The 19979-nt window shown below is 41.1% G+C and overlaps 1 protein-coding gene across 1 annotated transcript; it reads right to left on the bottom strand.

Moving 5' to 3' along the window:
- Positions 1 to 3882: 3882 nt before the first annotated feature.
- On the bottom strand, positions 3883 to 18799 carry arglu1b (arginine and glutamate rich 1b). Its single transcript, XM_036564053.1, has 4 exons — positions 18226 to 18799; positions 15623 to 15890; positions 11916 to 11999; positions 3883 to 9187 (listed from the first exon to the last, which is right to left on the bottom strand). Exons 1-4 carry the CDS (start codon positions 18561 to 18563, stop codon positions 9023 to 9025), a joined length of 855 nt encoding a protein of 284 aa, XP_036419946.1. The 5' UTR covers positions 18564 to 18799; the 3' UTR covers positions 3883 to 9022.
- Between the last annotated feature and the right edge of the window lie 1180 nt (positions 18800 to 19979).

Consider the following 19979-nt stretch of genomic DNA (forward strand, 5'->3'; position numbering starts at 1 on the left):
GCTGTGAAATATTTGCGTATTTACACATATTCAGCACATATAACTCAAAACATCGCATATGTTTCAGTCCCGAGCTGATTTCAGACTTTAGTGCTTTGGATTAGGAAAGTATGAAGCAGTTTACAGCAGAATGTGGAATAATTATATTAATACTGAGTGATGATGAATGAGCTGCTGCTAGAAAAGCCAAATCAAACTGGTTATAAACTGTCTGGTTGGTTGTAAAGCATGGAGCATAACATCATAGCTGTCAGAACAAAACATCAACCAAAAATAGTGACTTTACAGGAGAAGGAAAACACTGTTAACTTTTATTGGAACTCATGGTAACCAGATTTTTTCTGTTGGTCTGTTTATCGCGAAATGTGAACATAATGTAAAGGGTAACTGGAGTTTTCAAATCATGCAAGAAAATGTAAAAAATGATATATAAATATTTGACATAATTTGAAAATATCTACTGTCCTTTATATTGTGTGCAAATTTCATGGTGAATGAACCAAAAGAAATGATCCAAAAGTACTTGACGTCTGTTTCCATTGACTTCCATTAAAAGTAGAGTGTGTTTTTTCCTTCTCCTTCTCCTGTAAGTTAGTTTTGTTCCAACAACAGTGATACATTTGTATGTCCCATTGTGGGATTGGGTAGTGTTCAAAATTCACACTTTCTGGATTTGGATGACATTCAGGAACTTTTTTTTTTAAATATTTGGACAGCAGTGCAGCCCAAAGTGTGGCCCGCAGCCTAAAGTCAGACCACTGGACAGTTACCATAACCCTGCCCCCTCACACGATACAAGAAGACATATTTTTCTATTATTTAACTCAAATTCTTAATTTCCTTTTTCAGTAACAAAACATAGTGTAATGTTCTTAAAAACTCCATTTGAAACCTTCCTGCCTTCTTTATTCCTTCATTGTTTAGTCTTTTTGGCCCCCAAACGATAAAAGCTTGGACCCCTGTTGTAGAAGTATGTGATTTCAGACTGGCGGAGGCTGTAATCAGGCTGCACTCTGCAGGTAGTGTAAACGTATGTGAGTGAGTGGTGTGAAGTGAGCGAGTGAGTTTAAACAGTCTGGCTCTTTTGAACTGTAAATGGATGTTGTGTCAGTCAGAGAGCCGAGCCGTTGGCAGGCTGGTGATGGTGTGACGGCTGGTGTTCTTTAAGGGTCTTTAAACAGAGCTCTCAGTTTAATTAAGCTATTCAATTACAGTCAGTCACATTACTGAAATACGGAAGACGTATCAGAGTTTTAGTGCCGAACTGTAGAGAACCGTATAAACGGAGAGCTGAGAGTGACTGAAGACAATCTAAGACTATCTAATCTATGTCTAAGACAATCTAACCACTGTTTGTACTGAGGTAGTGACATTTTTATCAACACTGAATCCATTTAGGAAGGAAAGAAAGTAAAATACTTGAAACTACTAATGAAGAATTTCTTCTTACTTTTTTGTAACGTGGTTAGGAGTCAAAGACTTTTTTCAGTATCTCTCTCTCACTCTCTCTCTCTCTCTCTATATATATATATATATATATATATACTACAAAAATTATATAAAAAAATGTATTTTAGATTCTTAATACTTCAATTCTGTTTTCAATTCAAGTAGTTAACATGTTGCTGCTGTCACACTGCTGCTGTGTAAAGGGTAACAGGCATTTTCCAATTACGTCAAAAAACTGAAAAACGACACTTAATGTTTTAAGTAATTTGTTTTTGTTGAGTTCTCTGCCTTTAGATTTGATCTCCAGAAATATGACAATTTCTAGACATTAATTTTAGTATTTTTAATTCTTTTAAAAAGTTAAGTTATATTATAACTTGTCAGTCTGTCTATCTATATATCTACACATCTATCTATCTAGCTATCTATCTTGAGTTCTCTGCCTTTAGAATTGATCTCCCAAAATAAGACAATTTCTAGACATTGATTTTAGTATTTTAAAATTTTATTTGAATTTTTTGAAAGTTATTAATTTATAACGTCAGTCTGTCTGTCTATCTGTCTGTCTGCCTGTCTATTTATCTATCTATCTATCTGTGTCTGCCTATCTATCTGTCTGTCTGTCTATCTATCTATCTATCTATCTATCTATCTATCTATCTGTCTATCTATCTATCTATCTATCTATCTATCTACCTACCTATCTGTGTCTGTCTATCTATCTATCTATCTATCTATCTATCTATCTATCTATCTGTGTCTGTCTATCTATCTATCTATCTATCTATCTATCTATTTGATGTCTGTCTGTCTGTCTGTCTCTCTCTATATGTGATATACACAGTAATGTGTGCAGTAATATGTACAGTTGTGTACAAAACTTTGATTTGTCTAAGTGTAAATAACTTAAACAAGGCATTTTATGCAGATTATGGCGCCCAAACTCTCCCTGATCGCTGGGCTTAGCATATTTAAATATATATAAATAAATAAATAAATAAATAGAGGAAAATAATAAAGCATACAGTATGAAGTGTGCCATAACTTTTTCACGGGCCACACTTTATGCCTTAATATGAGTCTAAACGCATTGAAGTGTAGAGGCGTGTTCTCTGTGCAGGGTGCGTTCACTTATTCACACTCAGAGCACCAACGCGTCATGTCACTGGGGTGTGCAGACTTTTTCACAGGGACGCTGCCCGGAGATCAAACGCGCGCTGCTGACAGACGGAGCGCTGCGACCAAACGGGTCAGGAGGCGTTTGGTCAGCGCGGCCAGCGGAGTGTTTATTGAGTGGTCTTCAAAGAGAGCCGCCGGCAGGTAGGAGATAATTGGATGACGCGCAGCGCAGAGGTGAGACCACCTTCACACCTCCGTCCAGCTCGAGCGCTAAGACCCCCTTATTTGATCAGCCCTCCTCTTTGTGTATTTGCCTCGAGACGCGTGGCAGATAAAGATAATCAGTCATTAGAGAGCCGAGAGGAAGCGCTTCATTAGCGCCGCGGAGCGCAAACACCCTGCGAACAGACCACCACCATCACCACCACCCCCCTAACCACACACGCACACGCACACACACACACACACATAAACAGCGGGTATTCAGACAGGGTGGTCCCGGACCCTCGAACAGCTGTTTAACACGGAGAAATACAGACACACTGAACTGAGTTCAGAGCTGGAAGAGCCTCCGCATCTGATCCCACCGAATGCTGCCCACTAGTGGACAGAGCGAGGATCTATCTCTCTGTCTATCTATCTATCTATGTATCTATGTATCTGTCTATCTCTGTCTATCTAGCTATCTATTTATTTGTCTATCTATCTATCTGCCTATCTATCTGTCTGTCTATCTATCTGATCTATCTATCTATCTATCTGTCGGTCTATCTATCTATCTATCTCTATCTGTCTATCTATCTATCGATCTATCTATCTATGTATCTATTTAGCTATTTATTTGTCTATCTATCTGTCGATCTGTCTCTCTGTCTATCTATCTATCTGTCTGTCTGTCTGTCTGTCCATCTGTCTGACTGGTCAGCATTTTTGTTACCAAACACCAGTGGGTTAGCTTTACTACTACTGAGTGCTGATTGGTCGGCATGAGCGCTGATTGGTTGGTGAGCCAATTATCTCGTAGTTTGAGTAAAGAAGTTCACACTGACATCATGAACTTTAGACACTTTATAAAGTCCTATAACTTTCAAAAATGCTCAAAAATATAACAGCAGCGTTGAAATATTTTAGGCTGTTCTATGAGCTAATTCTGTACAAAGGTTTCCATTCATTTTGACACAGAGCGCCCTCTAGTGACTGACAAACCCAGAAAGCAATTCCAACGTTTTTCCAACGTTACTACGAATACAGCATAAATGGTACCGGAGTGTTGGACTCGCTCACCTCTGGAAATCAAAGCAGTCACACAGTATGAACGCTGGACACATTCATGGATTTATTGGCGAATCGTCACACATTCCTTACAGTTGTAGATCATTTGTAACGTCCGGCTCTCCTGACCACATGGATGGACCTGTGGGAGGTTTATTCTGAGAAGGCCCAGTGGACGGCTTGACCACACCAGTCCATAAAAAAAAAACGTACCCAACCCCCAAACGCCAAACTACCACGGTTAAAAACCAGCTCTTTAACTGTGACTGGATGACTGACTGACTGCAGCAGAATCCAGAGTTAGCTTGTGGAGGATCAGTGAAAACTACATTTCCTTAGAAATGGAATGGAAGAACTACTGAACAAAGGATTCAGTATTACATTTCTGAGGTTCTATCAAAACTTAGGTCCTGAACAAGCCAATTAACTGTAGCTTATAACTTACCAGGCCAGTTTGGTTTGAGCGGTGATTAGCATAGCTAGCTAATCTTACTGTTACTGTTCAGCAGTAACTCAGTCACAGCTAAGGAGTACAACGCTAGGCAGACTGAGTGACCTAAACCAAACTATGTAACCAGAATGTTCTTAAAATATGTTGGTTGTTTTGAAATTGTGAAGAGTTTTGCCCGTTAGCTGGCTCGGCTAACGCTAATTTGAACTAGCCGTGTTTGCTAGCACTCACTGATTGTTCCAGGACTGTTTCGAGTTTCCACAGACAGAAATATTAGCAATCAGAGTGGAAAGTCCTCAAACTGTACTTCATTAATATAATTGGAAAATTTTTGGAAGATATTTTACTGTTAAATTTCCAATAAAAACACTTTCCACTGTTCACATTTTCATTTAGACATTCAAAAGTACTACAGACGTCAAAGACCAGGAGATTTCTCTCCGTCTCCTCTCAGCGTTAAGCTCATTCCACACATCTGAATTTACGGTCTTCATAAAAACATACAATCAAATTCATGTTACAGTAAAATGAAGCTGTTTACAACTAAGCTAATTCAGAACCAGGAGTTTCCACATAAATACACTGATTTATTTGTGGGAACATGTTCATTTTAGGCTACATACTTCCTCTTTCAACTGAGAAATACTCTGCCGCAGCACCCATACTTCCACTAAAAGGGGAATTCCACCTAAAATTTCTGTATAAGTTAACAGTTAAGATGTAAACAGAGTCGTTCAGAGTGGTTTTGTGCGAAATGCTCTGTTCTAGAGAAACTTACAGAGTCAGAACTGTTCAGTGGTGGTGATAGGAACCAGACGAGTTTAAGGCCTTTAATAGCTCCTTCCGAAAAAACTTGTTACATGAAATTGTGACGAATACTTTATCCGATGCCTGACACACTGTGTAAATTCGTTTCGCAAGAAGGTTTCAGCCTAAAACGTAACTTTTGTAATCAATTCTTGGTGGAGAAATACATGCAATACAGTTTATATGGGGGGAATGATGCTGCTGTCGGAACAAAACCTCGTACCTGCAAAATAACTTTACAGGGGAAGGAAAAAACATACTTTACTTTTAATGTAAGTCAATGGAACCAGACCTTTTTCCAAGTCATTTTGGGCTGTTTCTTTTGATCCATTCATCATAAAATTTATAGACAAAGTAAAGGCCCACAGGCATTTTCAAAATATATCAAAAACTAAAGAACAAAAATGGAGATACAAGGTTTTGTTTTGACAGCAGCGATATACGTGTATAGATAGATAGATATTACTTAATTATCCCCAGATAATTATCTCAAGATATATAGAAACATAAGTGCATTACCCACTCCACCCTGTAGATGGTACCACTATGCCATTCAGCCAGTATTCCACTCAAACCCCTAAGCCCACTGTCCATTTTTCAGGGGTGCTGAAGTTGTGTATCCGTGACTGGCTGACCGCTATACAGCACTTTATTCTAAACACAGTCTCAAATACAAAGACATTGTTTCTGCGCTCACCAACAGACACGGCTATATCAGAGCGCCATTTAAAACGTTTTACAATACAGCAGCCTGTTTTGGAGGAAGGGCTACACGAATATATCCAAGGTATTTATTCAAGACCAGCTACAGCTTTCTGTACAACTCAGTGGCTATAGGTGGACTCGTGTAGGTTCACTGGTGGTTCTGGATAGTAAATAAAATGTCTATATTTGTGTTGTAGTCATGGCGACCCCTGGTTCCTGTCACCACCACTGTAAAGACATCTGAACCATTTCACACCAAACCACTCTGAGTGCTCCTCTCAAGGACTGAATTATTCAGAAAATTTGGTATAATTTCTCTACGTTTTCCACTCCTGGTAGTAATACCAGTAACATTTGTTGGGCGAATGTTATTTTCACTGCACAAACTTGGAGAAGACTTTCCAAAGACATCATTTTGGGGCAGGTTGCACCAGCTATACGCTCAGGAGTTCAAGAAAGTTGAAGAAGGTTGGTATTTACTAAACTTCATTACTAAAGCCAAACAGGCCGCAGCACACAAACTAGTTTTAATGTCGAGCAGTAGCTACCTAAACACTGCCTACTGATCCACCAATCCTGAAACGTCAGTTAATCAGAACACATTTGACAACATGGCTGCACATTCAGTTGTATGAGGAAACACCAAAATAAGCAAACGAATAAGGATGTAGGTGTTCAGTTTTATTCAAGTCAGCTTTAAAAATGTATATGCTGGTTGGTTTATTGAGCACGGTTTCATTTTTACATGGAACTGCAGAACCAATGTAATTTCCAGGTTTCCAGCAAAGCCCGTTAATCGACTGGTTACAAACTGACCACAGACTGTTGGTGCAACTGAAGCTACTAAAATGACAGTCTGGAACTGACCACTGGTAACGAAAGACTACTCACAGATTTTGTCAAATGCTGACGCAGAACTGGTGCAACCCTGGACTGCAGTTCATAAAGTATCTCAGAGTAGGAGGCCAAGCTTTCCTTCGTACCAAAAATCAGAGGAGAAAAGTCTTTACGTTTTAGTGAAAGATCACAGGAAAACATGTATTCTGTCTTTGAAATATAAGACATGGTGCTCAACTCACCAATACGTAAAAAATTATAAAACTAAAATTGGCCACAGAATTTTTTTTTTTTGACAAAAATAGCTCAGATTTGGTGTACGGGCACATATTGGCACTGCATATTTAACCAATATCTGAAAACTGAAAAACTTTGTTTCACATATCTAATATTCACCAAAGTCAGAATTTAAGTAAAAAAAAAAAAAAACCAAAGACTTATAAGGAAACTTCAGACCATTTTTCTGAAAAAAACTCACACATGTCCAAATTTCAAATTATTGTAATTTGATTAATCCTGAATTGTGGGTGGTTTATTTTTTTTCCCATCTCCTTGTGTGAGCCATTTTCAGTGGCCATGTACAGTTAAAAATGCTAGCCACACTGACCAATTTTTGTTTTCAGATTTGTGCTCAGCGATGCTTTAGTAAAGGAAATTTAAAAATTCCAGAATGGGCATAAATGGGTTAATATGACAGGGAACATTAAAAAAGTCTTTTCAAGGATGCGACACATAAAATAGACAGCTCCAGCTTGGGAATCTGATTGGCTGAACCATGTTCAAATCCACTGTAAATTACGTCATATACAGATATTTATAAGCGCCCATAGTATTAATTCGGTATTAATGCACCGAGATAAAAAATGTTCCTTGGTTTTCTGTGAAACGTAGAGTCCAGATATCAGTGTATACATCAAGTAAACAGCCCAAAACTGTACGATCAAAAACTGAACAGCTGAAGAAGAAACTGAGATATAAAAACAGCCGAATGAAACTTCTGTTATTCTGAGTATCTGAACTTCTACCAATCGTTACTTGTCCATGTTAAAACAAACATTAACGTCATGACTAGTGCAGCTTTAGCTCAGTGTCCCTCAGTAACATAAGACGACGTAATGGCTGTAACGTCCAGCAGTGTCTGACGGTCGGAGCGGCAAGTATACGAGACACACGTGAGGCAAATGAAGCTGAGGTCGGCTTCTTATTCAAATTCCCAAAAAGCTACCAAATAAGAAGCCAAATTCAGCCTCACAGAAGTTGAGATGTGAATTATTATTATTTTACACAACACATTATTTTGGTGGTGTGACCAAAACTTTATATCACAGTATAATTAAAATTTCAGACAGTTTCAATACATAATCATGCTTTGGTATTTGTGTACGTTAACAGTGGCTTATTATTCTGGAAGGTGTTCACTTTTTAATCAGATTTATGAATATATTTTACTGTGCTAAATAAAATCAAAACAAAGCCAAACAATGTATGGATACATCTGTCTGGCAAACGGTGCTGAATGTAGTTTCATGTCTAAATTTCTACAAGGCTGAAGTTCTTATTTGGCAGCTTATTTGGAAAAATTTTCCATTCCATCTTAAATGGAGTCAGTTACATTGTTATAGTTGTACAGGCGCCTGAATGCAACTGCTGCACCAGTTTTGGTTTTTCAGTTTGGTCAAATTTCTTAAGTCATTTGACTCATATGTGTCCTATATACTCCGCCCCCCCGACAGTCAGCCACTGCTGGAATCTGAAAAATATCACCCTTTTTTTGAAAAACTGTTTGTCGGTTTACGGTTGATTGCTTCATCGTGCCTAGTTTGCCCTGATCATAGACACTGTAAAGCCTAGGATCAAGGCTGAACTCCTGCTCTGAGACCTATTATAAACACAGATCCTTGATTTCCCGTATATTGCTTCTCACCGATGTGTAGAACTGGGCGAGGTTTGTCACATCAAGGCTTGACGGCGGAAGGTCAAGCGCTGCACTCGTCCTGGTCTGTTTAATCCATGAATAAATTATGAAAAGATCGAAAAACATTTTGCAAGACACTCTTAAGCACAGACACGCATACTACGCCCACTCTGGGAGCGTCCAGTTCAGCGTACTTTTGTCCATATCGTTGTTTTTTTCCCACGCGGTTCTCCCCCACATCTCTCAGACGGCTCTAGAGAGAACACGAAGGTGACGGCTTCCTATGCAACAGTCAGTAATACAAAAACCGAGGTCATGAAACAGGGACAAGGCTTCCACTTTCTAAAAAGAAGAAAAACAAAAACGTTTCTATAGACGCGTCGTGTTGGATCTGTGCTGAGCAGCTGACGCCCGCGGAGAGGAGCCCTCGAGAGCGAGTCTGAGGAGACGGCGGCTGAACCTGTGCGTCAGTCCGCCGCCTTCAGGGAGAAGGAGAGTTTGGGCCGTGACTTGCCCTTGCCCAGGATGATCTTCTGCTCCTCTTTCTGCTGCCGCTGGCGCTCCTGCTCCAGCTTCATGCGCTCCTCGTGGATCTTGCGCTGCTCCTCCACGATCCGGAGCTGCTCCTCAGCCTGAGAGAACAACAAGAGTGTCAGCAGCGAACAACAACTGTGCAAACGTGCTAACAAGACAGGGTCATGAGCGGTAAACCCGTGGATGTCCAGGGCTTAGCTTTTAGCTTCTTAGTCTCGTTGCTCAAATCCATTTTTTGCTCAAATCCGATCTCTCTGGCACAATGGTTCACACTCGTTTAGGTAAGTGATTCAAATCTGTCATTAATTTGACGAACCGGCACCCTGAAATGACCCTCATGAGCACATCCTACTCAGTAACGTCACGTGAATGAATCGTGTGTCACCAGCAAAAAAAAAAGAGGCATAGAAAATTACTAGTGTCGAGTTCAAGGTATCGGACTGGTATCAGTACTGAAACGATACCCAGCCTTAATCCATGGTTACGCTACACGACTTTTACCCTGATTTTAGCCCTGATTCTAAGTCTGGCTGAGTCTGAGCTGGTCGACTCTAGTCTGCAGATTTTTGCGTCAGTCGGAGTTGGCAGTTGCAGAGAGAGTCGGATTGTATTTGAGAGGCACAGACTCAGATTTACAGCCACATGATCGCGTTTCAGACCAGTCGAAGTTTATCAAACATGATTCAACCCGACTCACGCGAAATCTAGTGTAACTGATCGACTCAATCTGAATGTATTCCTGCAACAACCAATGAAAACTGAGAGCGCGAAAGAAGAAAATGCAGCAAGTAAATGAAAAATGGCGAAAAAGTCCCTCACGTGTGGAGCGAAGCTTTTTAATGAGCTGAGTTTAAGACAATCGAGTTTATGTACATTTAAAACTCTCAGTTCCAAACTGATCACATTTTTTAAATCCATGAGCCTCAATTAAACATGTTTACCTGCTGCTTCTTTACTGTTTCAGCGCAAATGGCAGAGAATACAGCAGCAACAGCTCACGTTTGTTTATTTGCATCTCCTAGTAATGGGAGAATGCGAGAGTTCGCAAGAGTTTGCACAAGTTCAGTAAGTTATTTTCAATTCAGCAACATCTTAAAAGTTGAGTAGTGTGTGATCCCTGATCGTTTAGTGTGGATCCCCAATATTTCAGCCCAAAAAAATCTGCAGAAACCCGTCTGATAGTGTGAGACGCCCAGTCTCTTATAATGTGTTCAGACTTTAAAAGTCATGTAGTGAACCCAAGGCTTTACTCACACTGTAGTAATGTTCAGCTCTTCTGCTCTGGCCAGCCAGTCAAAAACACTGTTATGGTATTTGGCAAATGCTGACATTATTGGTACGTCTAATGAAACAAACGACTGGCTCCATTTTTTGTTAACTCCAGTTGACCTTAAGTCCAGGGGCATAAAAGTAAGCCTGGCGAACTCTGGCTGAAGTAAAATACTGTAAACAGCTTGGAGACCTCTGTGTGAAATGGTATGTCAAACCCAAACACAGCAAGAAAAGCCCTACTAATGAATGTTAAGAACATTATTCTGTTCTCTGACCATTTAAATTTAAATTGCTGTAAATGTACAGCTGTACTCATATCTCTCATTATGCCATTAAGGAAACATTTTAACATCAGAAGCTTAATTGCCTAAAACCAGGTTTGTAATTTGTTGTCACTGTAATGCTGCATTAATTCATTCCAGATAGAGAAAAGCTCTCGTGGCTGAGAACAGAAAGTTTTTTAAACAGCTGTAAATGGCTGAGCTCAGTGCTGATTGTCTATGGCTGTCAGTTATCAAGTTCATTATCGAATTGGCTCAGTGCCAATTCTTCAACGCTTGTAGGTCCTCCAGCAGCCCTGCGCTTCACATTTTGGAGGGATTCCTGCTCCCTCCATGAGTTTAAACTGGGTTTGTAAGAGCAGGAAAAGCACTAAACAGATCACATTTGAACACGTTTGATGTTTTCAGGAAACCAGTTTCCCCCCAGAGGACACACAGATTACAGGACGCATTCCAGTGATGCAGGGCTTATACAGGACACACACTAACCCAGAGTAAATGTAACACAGATACGCAGTCAAACAGGTTCAAGTAGAACATGCTTTTAGACATCTTGTGTTCCCATAGCAACCGCAACTACAGATCTGATATTGCTGTTGCTTGTATCTCCAAAATGGTAACTTTACAGAAGAAGGAAAGAACATGCTTTACTTTTAATGTAAGTCAATGGAACCAGAATTTTTTCCAAGGCATTTCGAGCCATTTCTTTTGGTCCATTCATCATGAAATTCATACACAATGTAAAGGAAACCAGGTATTTTTAAACTGTGTCAAAAACCAAAAAACAACGAAAATGAGATACAAGGTTTTCTTCTCCTGACAGCGGCGATATGTTTATTAAAACGGGCTAATAATACGTTTTAAATGTAAGTAAGCAGACTACGATATGATCCATAAAAACAACTCGAAAACAACTCAAACAATACACGAGTGATACAAGTGACTCATACAAGTTGGATTTCAATGAGAAGACATCAATCATAGCAACACAGTGCGCTGCAGCTGGGCTTCAGCCTGACTATCAATGCACTGTTGCCACCTACAGGATATATTCCGAACTGCAGTAATATTGGGGTTTATTGCGAAATGTAAATATTATTAGGGTCATTTTAAGGATGCGTACTGGAGAATTTGTTCAGAGAGCACTAGTGTTTACAGTGTAGTCCAAATTTTTGTACAGACATTTACATGTTAAATGTTTCGATATATCCATATAACAAGAATAACAAGAAGAACCCGGCACTTTTTAGAGAAGTAAAGCAAGGGGATGTACCAGTTTAGCCTGAGCGTCTGCGATCTTGCGGTTGTTCTCCACCAGAATCTTCTCCAGTTCCTCACGCTTCGATTTCTCTTCCTCCTGCAAAGTACAGATGTTTCAGTGAGTGTCCAATCAAAGACACGTTCACAATTAGTTATATCAGTGATACTCAACTCACAGTCTGGATGCTAAAGAGATTCCACACTCTCTTCAACTGCTGGGGTAGAAGTTTCTATTAGCTTTATTAGCCTCATAGATAGGAGGAACCAAGTATTCAGACACTTTAGTTTATCTTGTTTAAGATACGTCCACGGCATTCAGCCTCTTCAGATTTGCATATTAATGTCCTTTAACTGTTTGTATAGATATGAACAAAAAAGTATGCATTTGTAATTGTAAACAAACAAAATAATTGGCATTTATGGCCTTCAGAAGAACTAAATAACTAGCTTTTCACAGCATAAATTTTGGCCCCTCTAATGTTCTCAATTTCAAACTCTAAAAGTCAGGAGATTGGCGAGGCCAGGAGGCACCTTCAGCCTCCTCTGAAACCAGTCTTGAGTCATTTTGGCTGTATGTTTGGAGTTATTGTCCAGAAATGTCCGTCTTCTACTCTATCTTGGCTGAAACGACCAAATTCTCCTCCGACATCTCCTGATGCATCACTGTATATGCACTTTCAGTGTATCAACGTGGAAATATCTTAAATTACAAACACAAAAGTGTCTGAATACGTCTTTCCCGTCACTGTAGCTCCAAGCACGACTAAAAATACAAATCGCAGACATCAAACATGTCGTGGCAGATCAACTACACATGAGGCAGTTTGAGCCAATCTGATTTTGCGCCAAACAAAAACTCTATTTTCTTTTACTTGTATCCCCAGATTTAACGCAGTAGACCTGATCTGAATACCACTGACATATCAAGTAACACAAAAAAACAAAATTCGACTAATGCTGGGTAACAAATGAAACAGTGTGGAGAGACTTTTTTTCTCACCAAAAAAAGCCAGGAGTTACCTACAGAAACCTCATCCTTCAGCGACTCAGATCTACACGGCTCCTGGAGGAGTCGGGGGTCAGCGTGCCAGCGTGTGCTTTTGTGTGGTGAAGTGCGCTCGCCCACCCCCCTCGCAGAAAAACAAGGATGCCTCTTGCTTTTGAAGCACTGACCTGTATTTGGGGCAGTTTCTTTACTTACATTCTCTGGCACACAAAAGAGCCCACAGAGGGCAGGGCCATCAGAGCGGCAGTCGGCTCGAGTTTGGATAAGGAGGCACGGAAGCGTGAACGAATCTCACCGTTCTTACGCAGCTGAGAGGGACAGTCAAGTTCAGACCAGTACAGAGACTTTTAATAGCATTGGAGTAACTCTAAACTTGGGTCTGTGTGCTGTAGGTGCTAACAGGACAGTCCAAACTACACCACTGTTAGTTTATCCAGTTCACAGAGTAACTACGATGGTGTGATGCAGTCAAAACAGTATTAATATTTACATAAACTGTCATTAATAAGTGTATTAGAGATGGCACCGAACTGATATCAGCGGAAATCCCTAGACTGGATATCGGCGAAAGAAAGAACGACTAGAAAAAACCTAGTCTTGCTTGCGGCCAAATTACAGCAGGCCTTGTAAGGAGCAACAGCCAAATGTAGCCTAACGTTAAAGAGCCTAAAACTAGCATGTAATACGTTATTTGCCATGTTTTACAGTGCAGTTTTACATCACGAAGTGGTTCTTCAGATTGATGGAGAAGGCGCTGTAGGCGGTTCTATATAGAACCATTTTAAAAATGGGACTATATGGCACCAAAATGGGTTCTTCTACTGCAACAAGATGTACGTCTTAACAATAGAAGAACACTTTGTGGTGCCATAGAGAACCTTTTTCAAAATCTCATCTACAGCAGATTCTCCTTTGACCTGAAGAAGCATTTCATGATGTGAAGAACCCTTTAATCACGCAGAGGGGGCTTTGAGTGTTCATGGTTCTATATAGAACCCTTGAAGAACCATTATTTTTAAGAGTGTAGGAGGTGAGCAGGCATGTTTACAACTTTCTTAATATCTTCATTTTGGACAGAGCGCCTCTTTAACATGAGGACAGTGAGTCTGTAGCTAAACAATTAACTAGGGTTAGAATTTCTGTATTGTAAATAATCTAGTCTGGTAAACTTCTGCACTGGAAGAGATACTATGGCTATGTTCACATTACCAGGTTGAAGTGGCACAAATCTGATTTTTTGCCCTAATGTGACTCAGATCTGATGTTTTCAGAGCTGTGTGGACACAAATCTGATCTTTTCAAATCCGACCTGAGCCACTTTGGCTACGTTCACATTACCAGCCTCATTGCTCAAATCCGATCGCTCGGACACGATGGTTCACACTCGTTTAGGTAAGTGATTCAAATCTGTCATTAATGTGACGAAACCGGCGTCCTGAAATGACCCTCATGAGCTCATCCTACTCAGTAACGTCACGTGAATGAATCACGTGCATCATCAGCACAAACTAACGAGCAGAACGAGCTTCGCTGAGAAGATCATTAACTCTGATCAGCTCTCAGCTTCATTATTAGAGCGAGACGAAGGAGAGAAAAGGTGAGATGAGCTGCTTTTCCATCGTTTACAGGCTTTAACTTCTGTTCGGCGCTGCTGCCATGGTAACGCTGAATGATGGCGCACGCGCAGTGGAATAAAAGCACATGAATTCCGATCTGAGCGTCACATTAAGGTCACATGGCCAAAATCGGATACGTATCCAATCTAGGACCATATATGAAAGTGGCTCAGGTCAGATTTGCGTGTCCACACAGCCCAGAAAACATCAGATCTGAGTCACATTAGGGCAAAAAAAATCGGATTTGTGCCACTTCAACCTGGTAAAGTGAACGTTGCCTTTCGTATGTGGTTCTAGATTGGATACGTATCCAATTCGTGGCCAAATGACCTCAATGTGACGCTCAGATCGGAATTTATGTGCTTTTTTTCCACTGCGCGTGCGCCATCATTCTGCGTTACCATGGCAGCAGCGCCGAACGGAAGTTAAAGCCTGTAAACGGTGGAAAAGCAGCTCATCTCACCTTTTTCTCCTTCGTCTCACTCTAATAATAACAGAGTGTCAGAGAGATCAGATTTGAGCAAAAAAATCGGATTTGAGCAACGAGGTTCGTAATGTGAACGTGGCCACATTCCTTGGGATTATAAGTATCAGAATTGTCTGATTTTTGCGTATCGTGATCGGCAATTAGACGATTTACAATTTTGATATCAGCTGGTCTGGGTTGCAATTTTATGGTGTAAATAACGGGCCGGTAAGTGTAAATGAATGCTGCTGCTACACCTGCACCAAAATGTGCCAATATGACAACATTTATCATTTTTGTGATAAATTACACCACAATTCCTTTGTCTGAGTGCATCACGTGTATCATCAGTACTATTTCAATTAAAAAGGTGCATAATTGGGCGTGTTAAACTGGATTTATTCATAGTTTTTGATAGCATTTTATGAAATATGACATTGCTGGTGTAAAATTCCTAGAAAAAGCCTAAAGCTTAGTATCGCTATTGTATCATATCAGCTTTCAGTTTTGTGCCATCTCTAAACTGCATCACAAAACATCATTTTCTGTGAGCTGTGCTACTTCAAATAGGCAGTAACTGCTGTTTCTGACCTGAACACATGATCGAGCCGTCCGCATGTTTGTGTATTTACCTCGCGGGCTTTCTGGGCCGCCAGCTCGGCCTGCCTCTGCCGCTCCAGTTCCTCCAGCAGCTGCTTCTCCATGATGCGCTTGGCCTCCTCCACGCGCCGCAGCACCTCCCTCTCGATCTCGTCCTTCCTCTTCTCCAGCTCCTCCTCCACCCGCTTGGCCACCAGCTCCTCCACCCGCCGCGCCGTCTCCTCCTCGATCAGACGCTCCTCGATTCCTGCTGCCGGCTGAGGGAGACAAGAGTGGATCAGAAAGATGCTTAAGTGGCTTCTGTTCAGGAGTTACAACAAAAGTCATTGCAACGCCTACGAAGGGTTTCAGTTTTTTGAGGTTGTTCGTCTTAAAGTCATTTTGCCACTGATCTGGGGGGGTTGATTAGCTGCATTATGCGGCCAAAAGTATGTGGACATCTCTCCTATTTACTGAGTTTGGGTGGTTTCAGTCACATTCATTGCTAACAGGTGTATAAAATCAAGAACATAGCCTTGCAATCTCCATAGACAAACACTGGCAGTAGAACAGGGCATACAGTGACTTTAAACATGGCTCCGTCATAGGATGCCACCTTTGCCACAAGTCAGTATGTTGAATTTTCTGCCCTGCTAGATCTGCCCCAGACAACTGTGAGTGCTATTATTGTGAAATAGAAGCATCTAAGAGCAACAACAGTTTAGTCACACAGCAGTAGACCACAAACTCACAGAGTGGGGCGTAAAAATCATTTGTCCTCTGCTGCATCACTGAATACAGAGCTCTAAAATGCCTCTAGAAGGAACATCAACACAAGAACTGAGCGTCAGGAGCTTCACAAAGTGAGCCAGTGGACTCTGGAGCAGTGGAAACGTGTTCTCTGGAGTGATGAATCATGAATCATCTGGCAGTCTGATGGATGAATCTGGGTTTGGCGGATGCCAGGAGAGCGCTACCTTTCGGAACAGTAAAGTTTGGTGGAGGAGGGATAATGGGCTGTGCAGTGTTTCACGGTTTGGGCCCCTTAGTTTCAGTGATAGGTGATTTTAATGCTACAGCATACAAACACAGTTGTTCCCAACTTTGTCCTTACATTCACTTATGCCAGTGAAGTTTCTGTATGGGCTTATTTATGTCCAAGCTCAGTGTTTGGGAGCTGGGCCAAAGCAAAAACGTGGACTGTACTCCACGTTAGGGAGGTTTATCTTATCTTAATCCATTTCAGTGGCCTAGCAAACCTCTGCAACTAGTGCTGACTAGCCATGAAAAGTCTACATGAGCCTGGCTAACTACCCTAGACCTACACTACATGTCCAAAAGTTTGTAGACGCCTGCTCGTTCAGTGTATCTTCTGAAATGAAGGGTATTAATAGCGAGTTTGTCCCTTTTTGCTGCACTTTTCTGGGAAGGCTTTACACTAGACGTTGGAACACTGCTGAGGATTTGATTGGTCATTAATGAGGTCAGGTAGTGATGTTGAATTGTCGGTTCCGGATCACTCCAACTCATCCCAAAGGTATTGGATGGAGCTCCGTTACTCCAGAGAACACAGTTCCACTGCTCCACAGCCCAATGCTGGGGGGCTACATGCCCCTCTAGCCCATGCTTGGCATTGTGCATGGAGACCTTAGGCTCTTAGGCTGCTCCAGAGCGTCCCGTTCTATTGGTCAATGCTTTTCTACGGAAAGCAAAGCTGTTCAGGAGAAACCCAATGACTGTGTCAGCAACTGGTGCATCTTAACTTGCTTTCTCCTCACCTTAAACTTAAAAGTATTGACTTGTATTGGAGAAAAGAGGCTAATATAACTGAAGTCTAATTCACTGGAGGAGATTCTGGTACAGATTGGCAGTACTTATGTTAGACTCACAGCTCCAGTGCAAAAACCTAAAGAAGCAAATTTCCAACATTAAACATGTCCTGGTCAGTCAGCTGAGTTTGAGTCAAAGAATAATTCCACTTATTTTTCAAAATTTCTGTATATTTCAGTGATTGAGATGTAAACAGAGTGATTCAGAGTGGTTTGGTGTGAAATGGTTCAGATGTCTTTACAGTGGTGGTGATAAGAACCAGGGGTCGCCATGACTACAACAGAAATACATACATTTTATTTACTATCCAAAACCACCAGTGAACCTACACGAGTCTTCTGAGTTTATATGGAGTGTTGATGATGGAAAATAATGGAAAATCTATAAAACGTTTTTGGGGGACTACTTTGCCTCACAGCACCCTGCATGTTATGTATCCCTCCACCAATGAACGGATTAAAATAAACTGATTAAAGTACGTTTGTCTCAAACATCAGGCAGTGAATTCATAACCGATTCATGCAACTGTCTGTGAGGGAGCTTTTAGAGGTGGACGTCTGGTTCCTATCACCACCACTGTGAACGGTTCTGACTCTGTAAGTTTCTCTAGAACAGAGCGTTTCACAACAAAGCACTCTGAACGACTCTGTTTACATCTTGACCATCGAACTATAGAAAACGTCTGAAAATTCGGTGGAGTTGCCCTTTAAGGAATGAGCCGTATATACTATATTTTTGCCAAACCGCCCCTTTGAAAGCGGCTGAGCTCGCTAAAGGGCGTCCAGAGACTTCTGGACGGACCAAGGAGCCAAAACGAGTCGCTCACATCTTCCTCTGCCTCTCCAGCTCCGCCTTCTTCTCCTCCTCCTCCTTCTTCTGCTTCTCGTCGCCGGCGCTTCTTTTGCTCAGAGCCCGGCCGAAGATGTCGATCCTCTCCGGCGGCGAGGCGGCCCTCTCCCGCTCCCGGCGGGAGGGCGGCGCCGTGTCGGATCGGGACCTGGAGCGGGACTCCCGCCGGCGGTTCCGTTTGGACTCTCTGCTCTTGGAGCGCCTCTTCCTCTCCCTGTCCCGGGACCGGGAGCGGCTGCGCTTCTTGCTGTGCTTCGCTCCGCCGCTCTTGGAGCGCTTGGAGCGGGAGGAGCTGCGGCTCCGCGACCGGCCCATCGCTCGCCCAGCTAGCCGCACGCCTCGGCTAATGTCTCCTCACAGGCTCCGCGGACGGGCTGGCCGTGCTGAGGTGAAGCAGAGCGCCTCCCGCTTCTCTCTTTAAGTCCACCGACCGCTAAAGCCCCTCTGACCGCCAAAGCTCCGCGCCGTTTCTCTGCTTTGGTCACTTTTCCGCCGAATCTGCACCGAACCGACCCGCTGCCATAACCGGAGCTTCCACTGCGCATGCGCGGTAACGCTCCGCAGCTCCGCTGCCGCAGTGCGCAAGCGCGGTCGTTTGCGTCACGACGACAACGTCTTACAAAATAAAAGTTTCCGTGTTTTGGGTCTCTCTTAACGTTTGTTTATTCATATTCTCATTCTTATTTATTCGGTTAGTCCTTCCTAAGGTAAAGAGTAGGGCAGTGCTGTGCTGCTCCAGAAGAGCCCCGACACTGAACACTTTTAAATCCGGGCTGAAAACGTTCCTATTTGAGCAGCTTTTAGCTCAGTTTAAAACACTGTTTGTTTTTTTTCTCTCCTCTAACGACACTCCATTATTCTCATTTAATTTTTAATCAGAATTTTTATTTAATGCTTAATATATTCTCTTTAAATCTATTGGTTTCATCGTGATTTAATTTCTATTCTCCATTTTCTCATTTGTAAAGCGCTTTGAATTGACCGCGGTGTATGAACGGGTGCTGTGTAAATAAGCTCGCCTTGTCTTTTATTTTGTAATACAAAATACAGGTTGTGAACTTGTGGAAATATTACATTCATAAAACAGAAAAAGCTGTGTTTACCTCCAGAATCCTCACTACTATCTTATCTGCAAATAAGCTGATCTGAGATGTAATTTTTAAAATGATTATTATTTATTATTTTTTATTGTTGGATTTGTGACATTGTGTTCCATATATATGCCTTCCCTAAAATGTGTTATAATGTGAAATTTAGGAAATTGAGGCATTTTATTTTCTATGAAAGATATTTTGTTACTACTCAAATTTTAATATTAGTGTTGAATATCCTGTTAATTGTTTTATTTTATTTGCAAAAAAAGTGTTCAAACGCCATTTCAAAGATGTCTGTTTTAAAGGAGAAATACATTACTTAAAAAAAATCAACAATAACAAGAGCAATACTTTCTTTAGATATTCTTCTTCTTATTATTATTGTTATTATTATTACATTGTAGACTATTATAAATATTATTTTAGTTTATTAGTATTATTTTTTCTTTGTCTATATACTTATTTATTTTAGATTATTGATTCATTTCAGTTTATTTCAGTCCTGTTTATTAATTATGTCAAAGTTACTCATTGTATTAATGCATGTTGTAGCTGTTGTGAATAACTGGAGCAAAAAATGAGCACATATGTAAAAATTTTGATTTTCATCTGTTTAATCAAAGCAGATTGAAATACA

The sequence above is a fragment of the Colossoma macropomum genome, unplaced genomic scaffold (genome assembly GCF_904425465.1).
Source record: "Colossoma macropomum unplaced genomic scaffold, Colossoma_macropomum, whole genome shotgun sequence".
Lineage (NCBI taxonomy): Eukaryota > Metazoa > Chordata > Actinopteri > Characiformes > Serrasalmidae > Colossoma > Colossoma macropomum.

Excerpts from the sequence above, each read along its gene's own strand:
- arglu1b (XM_036564053.1), bottom strand. The coding sequence starts at position 18,563 with ATGGGCCGGTCGCGGAGCCGCAGCTCCTCCCGCTCCAAGCGCTCCAAG. Across the intron at positions 15,891-18,225 it reads CTGGAGAGGCAGAGGAAGAT|AAGCCACTTAAGCATCTTTC; the intron begins GTGAGCGACTCG and ends ACTCCTGAACAG. Across the intron at positions 12,000-15,622 it reads CGGCCCAGAAAGCCCGCGAG|GAGGAAGAGAAATCGAAGCG; the intron begins GTAAATACACAA and ends TGTACTTTGCAG.